Genomic DNA, 23,661 nt, shown 5'->3' with positions numbered 1-23,661 from the left:
CTAGGCCAGTTTTTAAAAAAGAACGGTCAGCCTGGGAATTAATCTACTGGCATGGGAGGAGTAGGACGTGAGGCAGAGGGAGGGCGATACATATTTTCCAGCCCTGCCCAGTTGTAGATTCAGGAAACTTTATATAGAGCTGATAGAGGCGCTTGCCTGGTCTTATGAGTAATTGGAAACCGGGGCATTGCATCTGGGACGAAGGGAAGTTATACAGGGCTGTGTTCATCCTGTTAAAAAAAAAAGTCTCTCCCTCTCTAAATTCTTCATTTAGGAAAGCCCTAGACTTTAGCTGTGGAATCTTATGCAAATGTATTTTGGGTGCAATCCTATGCATGTTTAGACAGGGTGGGTGGGTGGAGTCCTACAACTTGTAGGAATACTTGTAGGACTTTCTCCTCCATCTAAACATGCATAGGATTGTGTCCTTAATTGCTGATAGTTGTTCCTTCAATTGATTTTATGTTCCTGCTCCTTTTAACCATTCTGGGGTGGGGCGGGACGCTATACATGGCAATTATACCCTTGCCTCCACCCTAACCACCGGAAATCTTGCGGAGGATGCTGAGATTTCATCAGGCCCTTTATCTTTTCAGGTAGATCTTGGAAATCATAAGGCCTAGAAATGTGACTTTAAAAACAACAACAGCCTAAAGGTTCTTAGGGTGTTGAATTCTGCACCAAGGGTCGGATTTCTTGCCGTGCAAACGCCAAAGTGTGACATAGTCATCCAACTTGATTATGGGAGGTGTCTGTCTATGAGCCAGAGCAAAAATAAATCAAAACAAAAAAATATGCAGTACAGTACTTTGGGGCCCAGGATGAGCAGTGACCACTGTTTGTGAATTCCGTAGCTTTCACCCCGACGATGTTTCTCTTTTGCACAAAGGGGTTGGCCAACGCTTGCATACTACTGCACTGGGGTCAGGCGAGTGCCCCCGCCTCCCCACCGTTTCTCCCTCTTTCATTTCCATGTTTCTTGATCTGAGCCATCCCGTGGCAATTTCTCCCCCAGCTGGAAGTGTGAGAGCCGCACCCCGGAGAACGCTGTCGGGCTGTAGAGCCTGCTCTGGCAGCTGGCCCGGGGAGGCTGTTTCGAGCAAGCCGGGCTGCCGCATGTGCGAACTCCCCGGAGGGCAGGATGTGCTGTCTGCGTGCAGAGCCGAAAAGAATGAGGCCATCAAGCCCCGATCCGGGTGATGGATGATGATAGGGCCCGGGTGAACGCTGCCAAGGCTGTGCGTATGACTTTGGAATGCTTCCGGAAGCCTGATTTGACCGGCCAGCAAGAACTTTTGCCTGACTCGGATGGGGGTGGACACGGTTTGTTCAGTACACTGCTGCTTTTGACTGCAGATGAGAGAGATCCCCTTGTCTCCGCCTACGCTGAACAAACGAAGGGCTGTAGCTCAGGGGTGGGGTGGGGTGGGGGAGAACACAGGCAAAAAGTCCGGCTTCAATCCCCTCCCCCAACCTCTCCAGGTAGAGGAAACAAAGCCGAACGATGGGAGATTCAGGATGGATAACAAACAACAAACAGTGAAACTGCGGAATTTGCTAGCACACGATGTAGTGATGGTCACCAACTTGGATGGTTTTAAACGGGGATTAGACAAAGTTATGGAGAGTAAGGGGGAAACCCTGTGCATGTTGAGATAGTGTAAAAGCAGTGGGTTGTAGGACTTTATTTCTGCCTAAACATGCAATAGGATTTGCACCCTAAACATGCATAGGGTTGCACCCATGCCGGCTGTGAGAGCAGTGGGTTGTAGGACTTTTTTCTGCCTAAACATGCAATAGGATTGCACCTTAATGACAACTAGTCCTGATGGCTCTGTTTTACCTCCATTATCAGAGGTGGTATGCCTATATGCACCAGTTGCTGGAGAACATGAGTGGGTAGGTGCTCTGGCACTCATGTCCTGCTTCCCTGCTTCCCACAGTCGTCTGGTTGGCCATGGTGGTGTGAACAGAATGTTGGACTATTTTTACTTAAAATTTATATAATGTGTATGCTACTTTTCAGCCAAAAATGGCATTTGTTAGCTAATGGTAATAAAATACTGATTAAAAACAAAACCTGAGTTAATACAATATGAAAGCAGATCCACTAAACCTCAACAACAACAACGAGCTAGATAAATATAAACTCTCCCTGCAAGTAGCAGGGAGTGGTGTGGGCTAGAATTTTTCTACCTGTGTGCTGGTATTAACATTCAAAGCCCTAATGGCTTGGGGCCAGGCTATCTGAAGGAAAGGCTCCTCCCATATGTACCTGCCCGAACCCTAAGGTCAACCTCGGGGGTCCTTCTCCGTGAGCCCCTGCCAAAGGAAGTGAGGCAGGTGGCTACCAGGGGGAGGGCCTTCTCTGCCGTGGCACCCCGGCTGTGGAATGAGCTCCCTAAGGAGGTTTGCCTGGCACCTACACTATATTCTTTTAGATGCCAGTTGAAGACCTTTTCATTAGTTTATAGTTTAACAGTCTATGAATTAATTTTAACTTTGCTGTTTTAAGTTTGTATTTTAATTTTGTATTTCTACACTGCTGCTGATTTTATCCTGGCTGTGCTTTTATATTGAATTTTATACTATGGTTCTATACTGTTGTTTTATATTTTGAATGGTTTTAATTTTTGTGAACCGACCAGAGAGCTTCAGCTATTGAGCGGTATAGAAATGCAGTAAATAAATAAATACCTGATGTGTCCTTTTATGATATCAAGAAACGTGTAAAAATGCAAGCCCCTGCCCCCACTTGAAGAAAGCCTTAAAAATTAAATAAGAGGCCCAAACACTTTGGGCTTTCTGTGAATAAAATCATTGCATCCTGAAACGTTTCTCTTCTTTTGGGGCCCACTGCCAGCAGCCTGATTTTTACATTCCCTCCTGCCCCACGCCTTCCTGTCACACGTGTAGACCAAGCCTGTGTATGGGAGCAAGAGGAACGGCACCCCGGGTCCTGTCAGGTTTAGACACGGAATAACGGGCTCAAGTTACAGGAAGCCAGATTCTGGCTGGACATCAGGAAAAACTTCCGGACTGTTAGAGCAGTACGACAATGGAACCAGTTACCTAGGGAGGTGGTGGGCTCTCCCACACTAGAGGCATTCAAGAGGCAGCTGGAGAACCATCTGTCAGGGATGCTTTAGGGTGGATTCCTGCTTCCAACTCTACTATTCTATGATCCTATGATCTCTGCTAACTGTGTCTGCCTCTCTTCCCCGCTGCAGGATATGAAGTCGTGCTGGCAGTGCTGCGAATGACTCGCCCGCTGTGAAGGTCTCCTCCATGGACCCCCTGCCTCCAGCCACCCCTCCAACCCAGAAGCCCACCCGCATCATCAAGCCTCGCCCGCCCACCCGCCCGCGCCCGTATCTGCCTCCCAGGCCGGATTCTGCCAGGCTGGGCCGGGGCCCGACGCCGCCTTTGCCCCCAGAGGGCTCCGCAGGGGAGACGCCGGATGATGGGTGCTCCAAGATTACCGACCTGCCGTACAGCCACCAGCGGCAGCTCCACAAGCTGCAGAATTCTGGCGCCGTCCGCAAGATCGTGGTGCACTTCGACCACGTGGGCCTGGAGAAAGGGGAGGTCGGAAAGCCAATCCAGCCTAGGCCAAACTGCAGCCAAGCACCTGCCCCCGTTGAGAATGGGGAAGAGAAGATGGCGGAGGAAAAGGCGGTGCAAAGTCAGTTGGGTAAATAAACTGGATGACATGGGGGTGGCTGTTTACTTGTGGCTCCCGTTCCCTTCGTTGTCTGCAAGATAATTTCCTAGCTCCGTTGACCTTGAGTTGTTCCGAGGGCCAAAAATATATCCCACACTGCAGGGGTGTTGAAACTCAGGCGTGCAGGCGAAATCTGACCCATGGAAATGTTTCTCCTAAGGCTGAGTTACTGCAGGAAGAGCTTTAAGCTCAAATATGCTGGTGTTTTGGCCCCAACCTTTGCCACTGGCTCTGCCCACTACTGGAATGCAGCCCCCGAGACTGACAGAGGTTCATCAGTTCTTCCCTACCAGAATCTCTGCAACCAAGTAAAGCTGAATTCTTCTTGTTGCTTGTATAAGTTATGCAAAGGCAGTGTATTTGCATACGTGTGCTTGTTTTGCATAATCTTCTTCTGCAGGGCAAAGTAGTATGCAGGGCGCTGAGGTCCCGCCCCCCTTGTTCAAGCTCCACCCACCTCCAGCCGCCGTCGTCCTACTAGAGACGTTGGCGGAGTCTTCTTGTTGTAGCATGAGGGCTAGAAACGTGCCTTTTTCTTTGTAAACGATAGCTGCGATCCTCAGGAATGCTGCATGCTCAAATTCTGTGGCAGGGAAAGGCACATGATCCCTGGTTATTTGTCTTCTCTATTGCTATCCTGCTCCAAGCAGCCCAACACTATCTCTCAACGAGATTCTGCCTTGCGTAATTATGCCTTTGTCTTCAGCGTTCTTTATCTCTTCCCTTCCACAGGTCCTTGCGAGGAGCCACCCGTATCGTGCGTGGTGGAACAAAACGGCGTAGAGTTGTCTGCTTCCTGCCTGTCGGGCTGCCCCTGCATTTGCCATCAACAGCGGCCGGGCATGGTCTTGGCCTGGGTCCCGGCAAATTCTCGGCAGGCCAAGCAGGAGGACAGCGAGGACGGGCCGGCCTCGGACCTCTCGTCCTCCGCCGATGAGGGGGGCGCGCCCTTCCAACATCTCCTTGTGGTCAACGCCCCACCCGCCTGCCCCTCCTCAGCTGCGGGCGGCAGGGCCCTCAAATCCCGCCGTGCTGCCCGGAGCAAGAAGCCCCCGGACCCGCCCCCCTCGGCCAACGGACACCCCGAAGGTGGTGTGGTGCTGACAGGCTACCGCTCCACCGCCGAGCCCCTTCCGCCGCGCTGCCCGCCTTTGATGCCCAAGCCGCCCCGCCGCAGCAAGGGGGGGTCCCCTGCTTCTTTGGACGGCGAGGCCCTGCCCCCTGCCATCCCACCCAAAGCCCCGGTGAAACCGCCTCGCGCCTCTTTAGGGCCTTCGGCCTTTTCTCGCCGGAGTTCCCTGCAGTATCTGCTGGAGACGAGCCAAGTTCCCGGCGACATCTCCCCCATGTCTGTGGGGGAAGGCCTCCTGCTGCCCCCTCCATCCCAGCCTCCGCCTCCCCCGCCGACGTCCCAGACGCCACCTCCCTTCCTCCTTTCTCAGCATCAGTCTTCCCCGCCGCCCCCTTCCCAGCCGCCTCCCCCTCTGCCTCAGGGCCTGCCCCCTCCACCAACTCAGCCGCCACCACCCTTGGAGAACTCGCCGTTGGATGAAGGCCCTTGTCAAGGTACTGACTGTACCCAATGAGGGAAAGACATATTGGGGGCGGGGTGGGAAACGTAAGAGGGTCTTGCTGCAGGGTCATCCCACGGGTGGCTCTCTTGGTCTCCAAACTGGGTATTGATCGTTTGGGGGTAAAATTGTGTGGCCGGGCGAGAGCGGTGCAAAGTCTGCCATTTCTGGAAGTCAGGAAAAGATCCTCTTCCTCTGATCAGACAGGGGAGAGATTTCATGTGTTCCTGTACTTTTCCTTCCAAGAATGCAGCTTGGCTCGCTTGCGTTGAGTTGTTCAGATCTTCATGCCATTGTGTCCTCAGCTGGGGAAAGCGGGGTGCTCATTTGCTATGGGTTGGACTGTGGCGGCACTTCCTGGGTTTTCCCCAGACTTGCCTCTACTTTGTGCACCTGGGGGCAGCAATCAGTTAAAAATTCTCCCCACCTTTAACCCCATCCTCACCCCTTTCCCAAGCTTCATTAACTCTTCGCTCATTTCTCTCTCCAGGCGGATGCGATCATGAGGGCTGCTTTTCAGGTGACTCAGAGTCTGGGGCTCCAAATGACAGGTGCGTTTGTGTCCCCTCCTTGTGTCCACAAAATCCTGAAGTTTGCCTGGGCGTGCAAACAGGATGCTAGTCCAGTTCAGGGGCGGGACTGTGTGTGTGTGTGGCAGCCAGAAGGTGGAATCAGATCTTCTGGGTGATTTGCAGTAGAACTCCAGAGGGCAGGACTAGAATCAACAGGTGGAAATGGCAAGGAAATTGATTTTGTCTAAATAATAGAAGAAACATCCGAATGGTGTGAGATATTTGGCAGTGGGAACATACTGTCCCGGGAGGTGGCAGCGGTGGGCTCTCCATTGCTTGGAGGTATTTACGTTGAGGATGGACGGAGACACTGTAATTGCATCCGGCATTATATATCTTACTTTGGGCCAGATGGTCCTCAAGGCTTGCTTCCAACTCTAAAGTTCTACAATTGATTGGCAAGGATTTCTGAATCCCACTTACTTAAGACTAGCAACCAAAAAAAGACACCCTTCCCTCATCCATTGAAATTTTTAAAGGTTTGAGGAGAACCAACTGGATTTTTATGTGAAAGATCTGAGAATTGTTTTTGTGATTTGAAAACGTAATTCCTGGCCTGAAAATGTGCTCAGAGGCACTCTGTTCCTTAATTCTAATCGTACGCCTTTTTCATGCCTGGCTCAAAATCAGGGGTGAGAAACCTTTTTTTCAGCCCAGGGGCCAAATTCGAATTTGGGAAGGGTCTCTGGGGCTGCATTCCAGCAGGGGGTGGTGTGAAGGGCACATGAGCCGGGTCAAGGGCAGATGTAATGTGTAGCAGTTTGGACATTTTCCCAGCAAGTATACAAAGCACAGCTCAATTCTAGGCAGGTCTACTCAGGAGTGAGTGCAACAGCTTTCAGGCCAGCAAAGCGCGTCTCAGTTCTAACTAGAGATGTAAAGGCCTGGAAAAAAACCAGAAAAAACTGGGGGGGACGGACAATTTCCCCCCCCAAAGCCCTTTTTGTTTTTCACCGAAAAATTGGAAGAATTGAAAAAATAAATAAAGAAAAAATGGCTTACGGAATGTTTTATTTTAGCAAAATGGATAAAATATTTAAGCCAAGGTGTTCATATATTTACTTCTCCAAATGATTTCTAAAAACGATGTCCTTACCGTTCAGGTGTTTCTTACAGTTCAGGAGCTTGTAGCTCCATTTGTTACAAAAAAAAGGGTAAAAAAAATAAAAGGCAAATTCAATTGGTAATAATTGTTTGTACTTTTAATATACCAAAGGTGATAATTTCATGCCAAACCAACTTGTACATAATTACATTTTATGTTCCTAAAGTAACAGAGTGACTTTCAATTTGTAAAAAGTGCTAATATTGCTTCCCCCCCCCCCCAATTTCCCCCAAAATGTCTGTTTTTTTTTAAAAAAAATCCTCCCCCAGAAAAAAAATGTTTTTACCCCATGGCTTTAAAACTTCTGGAAAGTTTACATCGCTAGTTCTAACCAAGTCTATTATTTATTTATTTATTACATTTTTATACCGCCCAATAGCCGAAGCTTTCTGGGCGGTTCACAAAAATTGTCTACTCCGAAGTGTAACAGTTCTCATACCTGCAAAAGCACCGTTCAGTTTTATGCAGGGTATTTTAAAGTTTAATTGCCTTGAAATACCCTCTTATCTCTGATCACTCAGAGATAACAGCAGAAGAAGCTTGTGGGCCGGATGGGGAACCCCAGGATCTAACCAAGCCTTTGGGCCAGAGGGTCCACTTCCCTACTCCAAATGGTGAAAACGTCTCCTTCCAATAAAAAACTCTGAAGTGGATCTCACAAGCCTGCGATTCTTCTTAGGGTCACGTGCCATTTTCAGTCTTTTTTCCCACCTTCTATTTTGTTGTAGATGCTGCTCAGTGCTGTCCCCGAAGGGCCCGGAGTGGGCATTTTGCCTGCAAGATGGTAAGTGAGAGACAGGTGTGGGGTAATGTCTGCAAGTAAAGAGGACCATGGAGTGGGGACTGTTCTACCTCCATCTTGCCGTGCAGCAAAGCTGTCAAATCTCTTTCAGCCCAAAGGCCAAATTCAATTTCAGTGTCGTTCTTGGTGGGTGGGGGGCACATTCCAGCACTGGGTTGAGGCCAAAGGGGATGAGGCCAAATGCAAAAGTGAGCCAGGCCAAAATGCCCGCTTATTTTTGCCAAACGTTCTTACTGCCCGTAACTAAGGCTTAGGAGAAGTATTTCAACTTTTTAGAATAGGGGAAACTGTGCAAAAGCTGGGGGACCCCAAAACATTCGGCTGTCATGGGAAAGGGGGCAGGGACTTCTAGGGGACTCTGGAAAGCCGGATTGGGGCCTCAGTCAGGCTGGATTTACCCTATAGGACTGAGGTTCAAAACCCCTGCCCTACTGTCAAGTTGCAGCTTTAGGCCTCTGTCACGTCCTGGTTCCATTCTTCTGTACCCCCCCCCCCCCCGTGTTTGCTGCCCCTTGTATGATAAAAGGTTTTAATTTAATATTCTCCCCTGTTCTGAACATTTTCAGAAGAGGGGAAAATAGGACATTTTCAAATCTATAGCTTGTCCAACTCTGGCAGTTGTGTGAGTTGACTTTAAGTCTTCGCTGTATCAAACTAAGGAATATTCCAACCTGTGCAAAGCTGGGTCCATTCGCTGCTAGTTCTCTAAAACAGGGCCAGGTCTCTCACTTCCTCTCTTTCTCCTCCTCCCCTCTTTCTCCCTCTGAAACACTGCATTCCTGTCTCTTCCTTCTGCAGAGCCTCTGTACCAAACGTATCGCCAGGCCGTGATCTCCAAGGAGATCAAACGGCAGACGGTGCCCCGCAACAGCAGTTTCAGCAGTTCAGACTATGGGGCCCCTTCTCCCGGCGAAGGGCCAGCCGGGCCTCGTAGCACCCTCCCGCACAGCACACTTTGGCAGGAGCTGCCTGCCGTGCGGGAGAGCGGCCTTCTGGGAAACATGAGCCCCGAGGAGAGGAAGATGCAAGAGGTGAGTTAGTCAGGTTTCAGGTGTGTCCAGTCACCTACCACCTGGTTCTTTTGTAGCAGGAGGTGTCAGAAATCCAAGCTGGGGTGGTACGCACATAAAGCATGTGCTCTACCAATTAACTGTCCCCTCAGGCTAAATAAAAGCAAGTGAAGGTGGACCTCGTTGGGTCCAGAATGCTTGGAGAATCATTGTGGTTGTAAAGTGGTATATATTAGGGCTGTGCATCACTCTGGATCCAAATCTGAAATGGATCGGGGTGATTCGGATCTCTAAAACAGATCCAAGGCAGATTGGGGGAGGTCCGAATCAGATCGGTCCGAATCAATTCGGATCGATTTAGAGATTCGGACATTTTTTCCAAGGACTACACATGGGAATTTACAAAAATGCATTAAACTCCACCATTTTGAAAGGTAAAGACATGACATTTGGCACCATAATAGCACTTAAGTAGGGCTTTAGGCATGCCAAGTTTGAAGCACATCAGTTCATCCTCTGATTTTTAGGAATGTTTAAAAGATTTTCCCTCAACCATTCCTCTCCCCATTTACAAAAATGCATTCATCTTCGTCATTTTTAAAGATAAAAAGAGGAAACTTAGCCCCATAATAGCTTCTAAATAGGGTTTTAAGCATGCCAAGTTTGAAGCACATCAGTTCATCCCCTGATTTTTAGGAATTTTTAAAAGATTTTCCCCTCAATAATTCTTCTCTCCTTATTGCTCCCTGCCAGGTTATGTGTGCATTCATTGTGTGTATTCATTTCCCTGTTTCTTATCTGAATGGGAAGGACTGGGTGTGTTAATAGCTTCCAAATACACAAGACTCAGAGACAGTGTGTGCTGATTCTTGATTAGATAAGACACCTTCTGAAATTGCTCTTTGCGAGTGGTTGCTGGTTTCCTCGAAAAATCACATTTTAAAAGATTATTTGCGAGAAATTCGCTGAACAGAGATGTATGAAAATTTACACATATGAGTAGGTCGATGACATCTGTAAGGTCACAAAGTTTCATGTTTCTATCTTAAAAAATAAAACAATTATAGGCGCTTTATTCTCCCAATGCAAGGCTATAGGGAAAATCATCTAAATGATTCAGAGGTCCGAATCTCACTTCGGATCTGGGTCTGAAGCGGATCGGGGGAGGTCCGGATCGACCCTAGGCAGATTAGGCCCGGTTCGGAAGGTCCGAATCGGGGTTCGAGGCGGATCGGGGGGTCTGTTCACAGCCCTAGTATATGTACAAACATTGTAAGTAAATCTGCAGACAAGCAATTCATCTGTCATAAATCACCAGTGTTACATTCGATAAGCAGGAGGGAAAAGTCAACAAACAGTCCGTGGTTGAAAGCCGAAGTATCTGTCCAAAGCTGGGTCAACAATACAGGAATTAAGAAGGCATCAAAACGTAGTCAGGGTCCGGTCCAAGGTCAGGATAAGTCCAGGCAAGATCAAGGAGCTGGTATGCAAGCGACAAAGACAAGGCACCCAAACAATAGTTCCAGCGTCGCTTCTGAATTCAGGGAAATCTTTTATGGGGAGTGTGGTGATTGGGGTATGTTATCAGCTGCAGGGGCCTTCAGCTAGCTTCTGCCTGTTCCTGTGAAGGGCCACGCCCCCAAACTCTCCCAAGCTCAGCTCCTCCTCCTTTTCATTTAATCCCTCAAACTGAAGCACCACATCATTAAAGCACAGAGGGACAGAGTGGTTAATTTCCTTGTGACGCGATCATTTTAAACAAGGGTTTGGGGGACTTTGTCGGTTGCGGTTTGTGTTACTGGCTTTTGCTCCGGGGGTTTCCGTTGTGAATCTTGTGTGTGTGTGTGTGTGTGTTTTATTGATAACAATAACTCGTTCTAAGCAGGGCAACAGAATAATGGCAGCAGCTGAGATTTTGACGTGCGTTTTTGTAACTAATATGACATTCATGAGATTGAGCGTCCAAAAAGTATGAATTGAGTTTACACTGAGACAAAGAATCCTCCAAATTTTATAGGCCAGGAGTGCAGAATAATATATTGCTGGGTGGACTGGATTGCCCCACCACCTTCAGGCCCTCAGCAGGCTGGATGATGTATGTAAGTGTGGCCAAGCGCATTTTAGGCTTTCTGCCTGCTGAGATAGTCTGAGTGTCCTATGCATCTCAGCACAAAGAGCCACATCAGCGGCTCTTCCCAGTGCCAGCCAAGTCCCTTGCCAGCCACGCTGACACCTCCCATGTGAGATGACAGTGGGAGGGAGAACGGCACTCAGTGGAATCCCTGCGGTTATCTCCAATCTCAGGTTGGAGATAACAACGGGAAGGAGGTGCTTGAAGGCCAAGCCCCACCCCTTGGAGGAACTCATGGCTGTGTGCTGAGAGTTCTGCACCCATGTTACATGGTGCTGGGTTCTGAATTCTGAATTGGCTTGCGTGGGAACTTATTTTCCCCTTATGCAGCATTTTAGTATGACTCTTAATACTTAAGTAAAGGGAAATAAATACCGTAAGTAGTATCAGCAGTCTTCTCTTTCTGTGTTGGGTTCTTTCTTTCTCCTACCATTGACACCCCCTTTCTGTGGTTCTTGCTCCTCACACGCAGAGCCTTTTTGAGGTGGTGACCTCGGAGGCCTCGTACCTGCGCTCACTGACCCTTCTGATTGAGCACTTCATGGAGTCGCGGGAGCTGGCGGCCACCATCCTCCTGCGCGAACACCGGATCCTCTTCTCCAACATCCGCAAAGTCAAGGAGGTCAGCGAAAGGTCAGCTCCGTCTCTTTCCCTTCCCTCACCCCGGGTCCGTCCAGGAGAATAGAGGAGGCCGCGACCACTGTGGGTAAATTCCCAGCCTGCTAGTCACAATGATTAAAGGCTGATCTCTGGGTTCAAAAGCAATCGCTTGCCACCCATGGGGGGCTGTGCCATGTGATACTTTTTGAACGTGGAGACCAGTTCTTCGTTAACAGCGGGCTGGTAAACCATCTCATCTTGCAGGGTGCGTGTACCAGATGTAAAATCATCTGCCTGACTGCTCCCCCATGAGAGAGGGGGAAATTCCTGCTTGTAGAAAGCTAGCCCGCTCTCATTGTCCATGTTTTTGTGAGTGTCCCACGCACGGCCGTTCCTGGTGCCAATTCTTCCTCTTGGCAGATTCTTGCAGGACCTGGAGGAGCGCCTGGCTGAGAGCTTGCAGATTTCAGATGTCTGTGATATTGTGGAGGAACATGCACAGCAAAGTTTCTCCGTTTACATTGACTATGTGCGCAACCAGCTATACCAGGAGAAGACCTACAGCATCCTCATGTGAGTGCATGCTCACGGGTGTGAGAGAGATTATTATTCTAATTGATTATATTTATATTTAATTATTTATTTATTTTATTACATTTATATACTGCCCCACAGCCGAAGCGCTCTCTGGGCGGTTCACAAAAGTTAAAACAGTAAACATTAAAAAGTGTACAAAATTTTAAAACCATCAGAAACATAAAAACAACAGTATAAAAACAAGAGTATCCATTTAAAAAACAACAGTTCTGGGGTCCATTAAGAAACAAACTTAGCCTTGTTAAATGGTGTTAAATGCCTAGGAGAAGAGAAAAGTCTTGACCTGGCGCCTGAAAGATAACAGTGGTGGCACCAGGCGAGCTTCATCAGGGAGATCATTCCACAGTCGGGGTGTCACCACCGAAAAGGCCCTCTCCCTTGTTGCCATCCTCTGAGCTTCCCTTGGAGTAGGCACTCGGAGGAGGACCTTAGATGTTGAGCGCAGTGTATGGGTAGCTACATGTCGGGAGAGGCGTTCCGTCAGGTATTGTGGTCCCAAGCCATGTAGGGCTTTATAGGTTAAAACCAGCACCTTGAATATTATTAGAATGTTGTTGTTGTTGTTGTTGTTGTTGTTATTATTATTAGGCTGCTTCCCACCGTAAAAAGCAACTTATGAACACAAATACAGAAATCCATAATTAATCTAAAGGAAGGAAAATACCCAAAATGAATCGAAACCATAAAAATAAACACTATCAAAACACAATCTTGAACAAATGAATGAATGAATGAATGAATATACAATCCGAAAAGTCTTCCTCCACAATTATTGGGCCATACCTACTGTCCAAGAGAGGAAAAGAGTATGTTCAATTGACTCAAAAGGCCTCTAGCCAGGAACAGGGATGAACCAATTGGAGAAACTCCTTGCTATTGGTCTAGCAATTTTGGAGTGGGATCGTTGCGTACAAATTATGCTGAAGAAGCAAATAAGAGTTGGGCATCTTCACTGTTGAAGAGCTTTGTCAAGCTTGCCAATGTCATGGGGTGGGGACGGGGACCCCAAAGGGTGGGTGGGGCAAAAACTACCCAATGAGAACTGAGCATACTCAGTGGCCATGGAATGTTAGCTGGCTGATAAGGGAAGAGGAATGATTTGATTGATTGATTGATTGATTGATTGATCCTACCAAAAATAGATCTCAAGGCAGCTTACGAAAACCATTAAAATAGATTAAAACAATAAACACATTAAACACATTGTGGGCTCTCCCACACTAGAGGCATTCAAGAGGCAGCTGGACAAGCATCTGTCAGGGATGCTTTAGGGTGGATTCCTGCATTGAGCAGGGGGTTGGACTCGATGGCCTTGTAGGCCCCTTCCAACGCTGCTATTCTATGATTCTATGAAATGCAATAAAAATGCATTTCTTTTTTGAATAATGTGTTTTAACGGTTTTTGATTTTTGTGAACTGCCCAGAGAACTTCGGCTATGGGGCGGTATAGAAACACAACAAATGAAATCCAATAAATGAAATCCAAACCAACAGAATGACTTACAGGCCAAAGGCCTTCTTGAATAAAACAGCCTTTGCTTGCCAGCAGCGGGAATGGAGCATCTCGAAAAGGGGTAGTCAACGCTGCCACGCTTCGTTGCAGTCCCATTTGTAGAATTTCCGAATCCTGTTTCCTGACTCAAGCTTCCTCCTCTCTTCCCCCACTAAGGGAAAAGAACTCCCAGTTTGCTATTGTCGTCACCCGGCTCCAGGAGCTGCCTCAGTGCCAGCGTCTCCCTTTTATGTCCTTCTTGCTGCTTCCTTTCCAGAGGATCACCCGGATCAAGATGCTCGTAGAGGTGAGGATGTGGGAGCAGTCCTCAACTTGATAGTTTGTTGCTGTAAGGCCAGGCCGGGGAACTTTTTATCTCTCCTGTCAAGGGTCACATGTCCTGGTAGGGGGAGATAATTTTTCAGGGGAGGGTCATGCTGTGAGTGAGCAGGGCCAGACTGAGAGCATGCTTTTCTGTCTCCCTATTCCTCCCTGCCCAGCAGGCTAGCGGACGAAGGACAGATTGGTTTTGTCAAAGGTCTGAATCGATCGCTTGCACAGAGCTTTTGAAATCTAGGCCGAGGGCTGTGGAGTGCCCATTGCTGCTGTAAGGCTCTTGGGTTCCGTTTCTAGGCAGTCTGAGCAAATGAGTGGGATTTCAACTAGGCACAGGTAGTGGGGCCTGGTCTCCGTGTTGTGGATCCTGAATCAGACTCAGAAGCTGAAGTTGAAGTTGAAAGAAGACCAGCCGACACAGGAAGTGGGCGAGGAAGTTCTCTAAGGCTCTCCAGGAGTCAAGGAGGAAACCTTGCAGGAGCTTATCAAACAGGAGGACCAGATGCAGAGATTGTCTTCCCCTTCCCCTGGGAACTCAGTCTTTGTCACAGGAGGAAGGAACGTTGGAATTGGCAGATCCTAGAGTCCGCCGCAGAATCAAGTGGGTAGTGGGAGGCGGTCTTCTAGACTAGCCACACGGCAGAGGTTACAGCTTGAAGACCCTCCCTGAAAGAGGAGTCCGGGAAAAGCCTACTGGACATGGCAGGAAACAGTCCATTTAGTTGATAGACTACTGCCTTGCTTTGTTATGATTAAGTTTAGAGGATAGCTCCTAGCATTTATACTCCCTTCAGGTGTGAAGAGGTGTCTATTTACTGAATAAAGGTTTTGTGGCTTGCAAAGCAGGCCTCTTTATTGCCTCACATCTCAGACGGGAGGCTTAGAATCACAACACTCTCTGTCGTTCAGATCTTGGTATGGTGCGGGATCCGGCGGTTGAGAGCCTAGTGTCTTGAACAACTTTCCCCAACCTGGCTTCTCTCCAAATGTTTTGGACGGCAGCTCCCAGCATTCCTGACTGTTAGTTATGCCGGCTGGGGCTGATGGGAGTTGAAGTCCCAAACTGCAGGGCGCCATGTCAGGGGAAGGCTTTTCCTGAGTTTTCTTGGCTGGATCTGAGAGGCGTCGTTCCAGTGACTCGAGCCTGTCTTCTGGAGGTCCCTAGGGAGCGTGTCTCAGGAGTTCCACAGATGAAAAGATTCGTTTTGGCAGACGAGCCCTCCACTGTTTGCCTTCTCCTGCAGGGCAGAGCTGCCCGGGAAGTGTCCAGTTAGTGTGAGGCTACAACAATGAGGCCTGGCTGGGCACCTTGTATGGTGCGTGAAACATGCCTTCCCAGAATCCTCTGCAACACGCAGCGGTTCCACAGCAGACAGGTCAACGCGGGGAAGAGCTTTATTTTCCTGAGGCGAGAAAGTTGTGAAGATCTTTTGCCCCTGTGCAGACACCCGCAACTTGTCACCCTCTAAATGTGTTGGATTACAATCCCCATAATCTCCAACCAGTACACTCTGCTGGCTGGGTATGATGGGACTTGCAGTCCAACACATCTAGAAAGCTGTCTCAGTCTTTCCGAGTGGGAGCCTGTGTCTTAAGAGCCTTCTTCCGTCCACCTCTGAGTTTATTTCTGTCTCCCTAGAACATCCTGCGCAGAACAGAAGAAAGTTCCCCACGGGAGCAGAACGCCATGAAAGCCTTGTCCTCTATTTCCAAGGTGAGGGTGGCCATTAATATATATGAACTGGTGCAGCTACCTTAGACTGAGCCAGACCGTTGCTCCGATAACCCCGGTTGTCCAGTGTGATATCCTTGGACTAGAGATGACCGGGATTGAACCTACTCCTGAGTTCTGACCTTTCTCATATCGTACAATGACGCTTATTATCACTCCCTCTAATAGTGAGCTCAGGTGCTGAGTGCCGATGGATATGTAGCCAAAGCACTGAGACAAGAGCACTGTCTCCGTGTTCAGGGGAGCCCCACGGTTTGCAGAAATGCAAAAAAAACCCCACAAACCCAACACCACACCTAAGGGCACAATTCTATGCATGCTTAGGCCATGGAGAATGCCGGCTCGGGAACGTTGGGAGTTGTAGGACTTTTTCTGTTTAAACATGCATTGGATTGTGCCTTAAGTGAGATCACACCCACCCACACCCTCACCCCAAAAACCAGGCCAGTGAGTTCTGAGTATGCTCATTGGCCACAGAATGCAAAGTGCCTGTTGGGGAGGGGAAATGGAATGGAATATTCTGGAAAAGGGCCTGGCTGGCACCTTGAACAGGATCATGTCACACTTCAGCATTTTGTTGGAGTTCGCACTCATACATTTTAAATATTTTTAAACTTCCCAGAGCGCTTCGGCTATGGGGGCAGTATATAAATGTAAATGAATAAATAAATGCCGTATGTTTCCGGAGCATTCCAGCCCCCTTTACGGTAAGTCAGGCATCTCACGGTGGCCCCAAATGAACTGACGCTCCTCTCTCTCTCTCCTCTCTCGCTTCCGCACATCTCTTTACTAAGATCATAGAAGAATGTAACTCTGAGGTGGGCCGCATGCGTCACATGGAGGAACTGATCCACATCGCCAGCAAGATTGAATTCGACAAGCTTAAGGTCAGGACGTGTTCAGCGTTGCACCTCGTTGGGCCCCCCTCCGACCCACAGGGCCCTTGCCTCAGTGCTCTGGGGCCATAGCAGGCCCAAAGTGGTGAATTCAAATCCTGCCATTCCACACCGCCCACCTTCGCCCTGATGCTACGCGGCGTAACGGTGACACAATGCGTGTTCCAGAGTTGACCAAGATAGGGCTTTTCTCCTTTTCGTCCTGAATGTCTTTCCATACTTCCTCTCCTTGACGGTTGTGTCTACACGTCAGGCAACCGCTAGAAATCAGCAAGCTCTCAGCCATGTTCCCTGAGCATGCAGAGTCGAAGGCCCCTGGAATTTTAGCACCCTGCGGCAACCATCTGTTTTGCCTCTTCCTTTTAAAAAAAACAATGAGCCTCATGTGGCGCAGAGCGGTAAAGCAGCAGTTTCTGCAGCCGAAACTCGCCCCACGGCCTGAGTTCGATCCCAGTGGAAGCTAGTTTCAGGCAGCCAGCTCAGGTCGACCCAGCCTGGCTGGGGGAAAGGTAATAATGGCCAGGGAAGGCAACGGCAAACCACCCCGCTATAAGGCCTGCCAAGAAAATGTCAGCGAAAGCCGGCGTCCCTCCCAGAGTCAGCAATGACTCAGTGCTTGCACGAGAGGTTCCTTTCCTTTCTTTTAAAAAACAACCGCCAGGATACCCAACCCGGGATTTGCAAACTCCGCATGAGTGTTCTGGAGCAGTTTGCTCCACGGTGAACTTCACCTGTGCGCTTCGTGGGTTTTTGCAAGCACACTCCCTCTTGGATTGCCCTCGTGGATGTTTTGTGGACCTCTAGTTAGATGGCCCCTGTCTTGCCGCAAGAACCCCGGTGGCCTTTGAGGGCCCTTCCCATTTGCCCTTTGCTTCCTTTCGATTCCAGGCCGTTCCCGTCATCTCCCAGAGCCGGCAGCTGCTGAAACAGGGCGAGCTGTTGGAGGTGGTGCACCGGGGCACCATCTTCGGCACCAAGCCCAAACTGGTGCCCATCTACTTGTTCCTCTTCAACGACCTGCTGCTCGTCACCCAGCGCAAGAGGTGAGCGGGGAGGCCGTTGGCTTAGCGCAGGGCGGGCGGGGTGTGAGTGGAATAGGGATCAGTACGAAGTAGCAAGAAATGGATGCGCCTCGAGTCCTTCGCGGGGCAACCGTCTGCGACCCCTTACGCGGCTCTGCAAATGTGGAGATCGGATCCGCTGTCGCTTTGCTCTTGAGGGCTAGAAACTTGCTTTTTCTCCCCTGCTTTGTATGAGAGTGGAGGTGCCTCCAGTGCAAATTCCTGCCCTTGCATGGTGTAATTGTGGGAAGACGCAAACGCTGTATATTCTGCATGGCTGGTGGAATGGAAGCCAATGCTCTAGAGCAGCCTTCCTCAACCTGGGGCGCTCCAGATGTGTTGGACTACAACTCCCAGAATGCCCCAGCCAGTGGCTGGGGCATTCTGGGAGATGCAGTCCAACACATCTGGAGCGCCCCAGGTTGAGGAAGGCTGCTCTAGACGCCCCCCCCCCCCCAGGTGGGAAAACCTGAAGACCAAATCTGGCCTGCCCAGGGCCAAATCCAGGATTTCCCAACCCTTTCCCTCTGCCTCTGACCAACCCCTGGCCGTTCGCTTGTTTCCTGGCTTGATGCCGTTTCCTCCCCAGCCCAAACCGTTGAAATGCTTCTAAGGCTTTAGTCGCCGGCAATAAGAGTTTAAGCTAAAACATGCTGGTATTTTTGGCCCTGCCCACTTTTGCCTTTGGCTCCTCCCCCTTTTGCCTTTGGCACCGCCCACCTTAGAATGCCAGCCCCTGAGAGCTTTTCTATAAATTGAATTCAGCTGAAAGATTCCCCACAGTCTCACCCTGCCCTAGACACTTGGGTTTTCAGATTATTTATATATTTATTAAAACATTCATTTCCCACCCTGTATCACAAAGATCTCAGGGCGGCGTACAGATAAAACCCTACATATAAAATAGAACAATAACTATACAATTCTAAAACAAAATAAACCGTTAATATGTTAAAACCGATATGAAATTTCAATACAGTAAAATCCAATTAAAACAAGACAGTGTGCAGGCTGGTGGATTGAGCCATCAAAGGCTCTGTTAAAAAGCCATGTCTTAACCTGGCGCCGAAATGAAGCCAGTGCCGGAGCCAGTCGGGCCTCCAGGGGGAGGGCATTCCACATCCGGGGGGCCACCACCGAGAAAGCCCTTTCCCATGTCCCACCGTTGCGTATATCTCACGTTAGTGGGGCACAGAGAAGGGCTCCTCTGATAGATCTCATGTCTCCGGCAGGCAGATATAGGGAGAGGCAGGTTCTGTGTACAAATGCAGCTGGGCCTGTCCGGGGTTCGGTTCTCTTCTGCGCTTCACCCATCCCCTCCGCCCCCTTTCTCTGCAGTTCAGAACGCTTTGTGGTGCTGGATTACGCCCATCGCTCTCTGGTCCAGGCCCAGGGCTGTGGGGAGTCGTCTGTGAGCCCCAGTGCCGAGAACAGCTTCTACCTGACGCTGATGGAGAACCACCAGGGACGGAGTAGTGAGCGCCTCTGCCGTGCCCCGACGCAGTAAGTGGCTGGGCTTTGGGAGGAGGGCAGGGTGGGTCACAACTCTCCCCAGCGTTTATGAACGGGGTGGAGGGTGTGAGGCAGTGGAGGCTGGTGGTTCCGAGGTCAGTGGGGCAATGAATCCGCTCCGGGTTTCCGTCAGAACCAGCCAGAACTCCAAAGGAGTTATCCACGGTGCTTCCAATGGCTCTTTTAGAATTCTGGCTGGTTCTGACAGAAACCCGGAACGGATTCACCACCCCACGTATATCAGAGCTACCACCCTGAGTAGAATGGACCATTCTCTTCCATAGCACTATAACTTGGAATCAGCCCATGGAAAGGGGGAGCGAAGCAAATTATAGCCATTTAGATTTCAAAGGTCATCGTGTCCAGTCCTCTGTCCAGTGCAGGAATCTTACAGCTGCAGCATCCCTGACCGATGGGCTTTAGGCAAAGGCATTTCCCCCCCCCCCCCATGTCTTGACTGTACCAATGCGCTACACACCTTCTCCCGCTTCCCCGCTTTGTCCCGAACCGGCCCACTGATGCGAAAGACTCTCGACGTCGCTTTGCCTTTGGTTTCAGGTCGGACATGCATCGTTGGATGGGAGCGTTTCCCTGCCACGAATCACAGCCCAACGGTAAACAAGAAATCATCTACGAGGACTGGGGTGAGGCCCTCTTTGCTTTCTTCTTTTCCCCGTCCGCTCCGTTCCGAACACCACCACTTCTTCAAATGTATTTCCTGCCAGTTGAATTGGATTGAGCCTGATTCCCCTGGCATTGCTTTTGAGTCCATTAAGAGGTGCTCCGGGCGTAACCCTGCTTGAAAGCCGCGCCTCGCTAAAGATACCTGGACATTTTTTTCTAACCAGGCAAACAGCAACTTCTGTGTGATTTATATTGGGGGGAACCCAATCGCCCCCCATGCTGTGGGTCCAGTCTGAATCGCCTCACCTCAATCACAGGTGATAGATAGATAGATGGATAAATAGATAGATGGGACATGCAGTCACAGATCTCTCTCATGTAACCTGGCCTTGCAACGTTCTTTCCTTGTGCATATTATTTCACATTCCAAGATTTATACCCTCGTTTTTTAAATACAGATTCCAGGGATGAGCATTGTTTCGATTTAAGCTCTGTTTGCTTTATTTTTTTAATTTTAAAATCAATCTGTGAAATGCAGGCTCTGCCCCAGCTCCTCCTGCCTTTGGGGTTTTTTTGTCCCAATTTATTTATTATTTATTTAAAACACTTCTTGGCCGCCTTTCAGGGCAGAGGACCTCACAAGGTGGCTTACAACAACAGAATACATAAAATATTTGAAGCAATGCAATATTAAAATATCAAAAGCAACAAAGCATGATCACGATGAGATAGCAATTAAAACAATTAAACCGACAAGAACAATTATAGCAGCAATAACAGTATTCCATCATAGGAAGGCCATGGTAAAAGGCCATATTAAGGCCTTCTGGAAAGCCTGCAAGGATGGTGCAAGGCAGACCTGTGGATGGGAGTTTGTTGCTACACTTGTCCTTCCTGCAAAGGGAAAATGGGGATCTCTGTGTCTTATGTGAGTCGGCCCCCCCACCCAAGAAATTTAGACTTTCCACTTGTTTCACAACATCTATTCCTGTGCAGAAGACAGGAAGGCATTTTTACCTAACTTCCCCCCCCCCCCCCGTCACCTGTTTCTGTACAACAGGAAAATATTATTCCAACCCACATACACATTATGACTGGGTTCGGACAACACGATAACCAACGGTGGGTTACATAGTCAGCGGTGGGTTAAATAGTCAATGGTTGGTTATTGGGTCATCTGCCAGGACTTTTTCACACCATGATTAGTTAATTCAGCCAAAATAACCAACGCAAATAACCCACACTGTGCAGAGTTGATTATTTGAACAACCGTTGGTTATTGTATTGTGTGTCAGGCACCGTAGACTATTCCATTGCACTCGCTTGGTTATTTTCGGCAACTACACAGTCCCCTGGCAAAAGCGACCGAAACAGCGGCTGCCACCCGGCTGAACTTGCAATGGCTGATGGGATACCAGCAGGAGGACTGAGGCAGGGAGAGAGGGCAGGGGATATGTCAATCAAACGAGTCGGCTGTTAACCCATCATGGACTATTGTGTTGTCCGAGTGCAGCCTCTTATTCTTTCCCCCTGCTTCCTCTCCACAGACTGCCCCCAGGTGCAGTGCACCGAGGCCTACACGGCGGCCCAGGCTGACGAGCTGAGCCTAGAGCAGACAGATATCATCAATGTGCTACGTAAAACCAACGAGGGTAAGCACATCCGGGGTTGTTTTTTTTTAATAGCAAACCGCAAAGCGTGCGGCGGAGCCGAATAATCGCCGCTAAAGTGACAATTTAAAAAAAAATCTTCTCCCAATTTCCCTCTAGCACAGCATTCTCCAATTCGGCAGCTTCTGGATGTGTTGGACTTCAGCTCCCATCGTTCCCTGCTATTCTGGCCAGTGATGATGGGATTTGTAGTCCTAACTCATCCAGAGGCTGCAATGTTATGGAGAGCTGCTCCGGCTCCTGGTATTCAGAACTTGTTTTATGCCATTTTAGGACACAGAGATCGTGTTCAAAGCAGTCAGGGCAAATAGCTACTAAAATAATACTTATGGCCTACCCAGTCCAATTTTAAGATGTCTGGCTGTTATTTTAATAATGTATTAGTTTTTATACGTTTTAATCAGTTTTATGTATTTTATAATATTTTGTATTTTCTGTTGTTCCCCACCTCGATCCAGAGGGAGAGGTGGGTAATAAATATATTATTATTATTATTATTATTATTATTATTATTATTATTATTATATGTATTTATTTATATACATTTATAGACAGCCTTATTTGCTAAAAAAGCCATCAAGGTGGATGCACAGCAATTCAAAACAATAAAACCGTAACACAATAAAAATACAGCCGTTGAAAACAGTAAAACATTCTCACATTAAAACAGCTACATAACTTAAAAAGTTATATTTAAAGAAATTTCTAAAAGTAATGGTGGGGTGTGTGTGTGGTTTCAATCCTAGTTCTTGTGGGGAGACTATGTAACATGTCCTGATTCCATGCAGCAGTTAGCAGCCTAGCTACTACGATTCTCTTTGATCCTTCAAAAACCCTACACAGTCAAGGGCCTATGTACTTCCTTTACGTACTATTTATGTCCTATGTCCTACCCTTCCTCCGAGGAGCTCAAGCTGGTATACATGGTATGTCCACCACACCCTTTTTTATCCTCGCGACAACCCTGTAAGGTGGGTTAGGTTGACAGAGTAACTTGCCCAGTGTGCTTCATGGTAGAGTAAGGATTTGTACCGAAGACTCGCAGTCTAGCTGTGTGTTTAATGACTTGCCCAGTCACCCTAGGTGACCAGAAATACAATGCAGGCGGTGTATAGAATTCCATGCAGGTATATCGGTGGGCTGACGAAGGAGGAACAGATCTCTCCATTCCTCCTCTGCCAGCATATATTGGCTTGTCCCTTTTTAGGGTCAAACTGCAGATTACGTGACAGACCTGTGACATTTTTTTGCTTTTACTTTAAGTTTCATTGGATCAGTGGCATTGTAGGAGAGGCAGTTTAATCTCCCCTCCCCTCCCCAACCCATTTTGTTTTCCTGATCTAAATTGCCCCCTAATGTTACTGTTAATCTTTCCCCTTCGGGGCTGTGCAGGGGGAGTTTAGATCAGGAAAACAGCACAAGAGAAAAGGAATACATCCCTTCTCCACTCCCCCCCCTTCCCCAGTACCTTGGCTCTGATCAAATTCAGGGTCCTGCTCTATTGCATCCTGCAGCAGGTTACAAAGATCCGCGATGACAGATCGCCTGCACAATGTGTAGTTTGGCCCTTTGGCCTGCAGGGGCAGTGTTGCTGCACCTTCTGCCTTCTGCGCCTGTGAGAATTCGCTGCCCCAGAAGAGTTCGTGTTGGCCAACAACTTGGACAGCTTTATAAGTGGATTAGACAAACTGATGGAGGATAAGATAAAGCTGTCAGTGACTATTTTCAGCCTCGGAGGTGGTATGCCTCTGAATACCAGAAGCTGGGGGACAGTGCTGGGCACTGGTGTCCTGCCTGTATTCCCATTGGAGCATCTGGGTGGCCGCTATGTGAACAGCATTCTGGACTGGACAGGCCTTTGGTCTGATCCAGCATGGCTTTTACAAGGACTGTTTGAGCAGGAGGCCATGCCGTCTACGACGACACCCTCCGTAGGCGTGCCTGGATCCTTCTCTCGCTATCTTTCTGCCACCAAGTTAAAACCTGTCTATTCTCAACACTTCTTGAGTAACTTTTGGTTTGTTCATTGTTACCTTCCTGGAATTTTAGCGGGGTGTGTGTATGTGTGTTTCCTAACTATGTTCTTCTGATTTTAAATAGGGTTTTAGGTTATTATTTTGGGGTGTTTTATTTTCCTTCAGCTGTTTTTTGTTATGGGTTAGCACTCAAAGCATTGTGCCTTTTGAGTGGCAGAGGATGTAGTATATTAATGTGTAAATGGAACGG

The 23,661-nt window shown here is 48.6% G+C and overlaps 1 protein-coding gene across 1 annotated transcript in view; it reads left to right on the top strand.

Moving 5' to 3' along the window:
- Nucleotides 1-23,661, top strand: part of ARHGEF15 (Rho guanine nucleotide exchange factor 15) — a 50,907-nt gene that overhangs the window by 23,391 nt on the left and 3,855 nt on the right. The window contains exons 2-15 of the mRNA XM_063137093.1: nt 3,240-3,694; nt 4,457-5,290; nt 5,786-5,846; nt 7,701-7,756; nt 8,573-8,805; nt 11,388-11,548; nt 11,936-12,088; nt 13,782-13,911; nt 15,580-15,654; nt 16,467-16,559; nt 17,457-17,611; nt 18,968-19,132; nt 19,700-19,785; nt 21,313-21,417. Of these exons, the coding sequence (XP_062993163.1) occupies nt 3,240-3,694; nt 4,457-5,290; nt 5,786-5,846; nt 7,701-7,756; nt 8,573-8,805; nt 11,388-11,548; nt 11,936-12,088; nt 13,782-13,911; nt 15,580-15,654; nt 16,467-16,559; nt 17,457-17,611; nt 18,968-19,132; nt 19,700-19,785; nt 21,313-21,417 (2,762 nt within the window). The remainder of the gene's footprint in view (nt 1-3,239; nt 3,695-4,456; nt 5,291-5,785; nt 5,847-7,700; nt 7,757-8,572; nt 8,806-11,387; nt 11,549-11,935; nt 12,089-13,781; nt 13,912-15,579; nt 15,655-16,466; nt 16,560-17,456; nt 17,612-18,967; nt 19,133-19,699; nt 19,786-21,312; nt 21,418-23,661) is intronic.

Source organism: Elgaria multicarinata, chromosome 11 (genome assembly GCF_023053635.1).
Source record: "Elgaria multicarinata webbii isolate HBS135686 ecotype San Diego chromosome 11, rElgMul1.1.pri, whole genome shotgun sequence".
Classification (NCBI taxonomy): Eukaryota; Metazoa; Chordata; class Lepidosauria; order Squamata; family Anguidae; genus Elgaria; species Elgaria multicarinata.
This window is presented reverse-complemented; position numbering and strand designations above follow the sequence as displayed.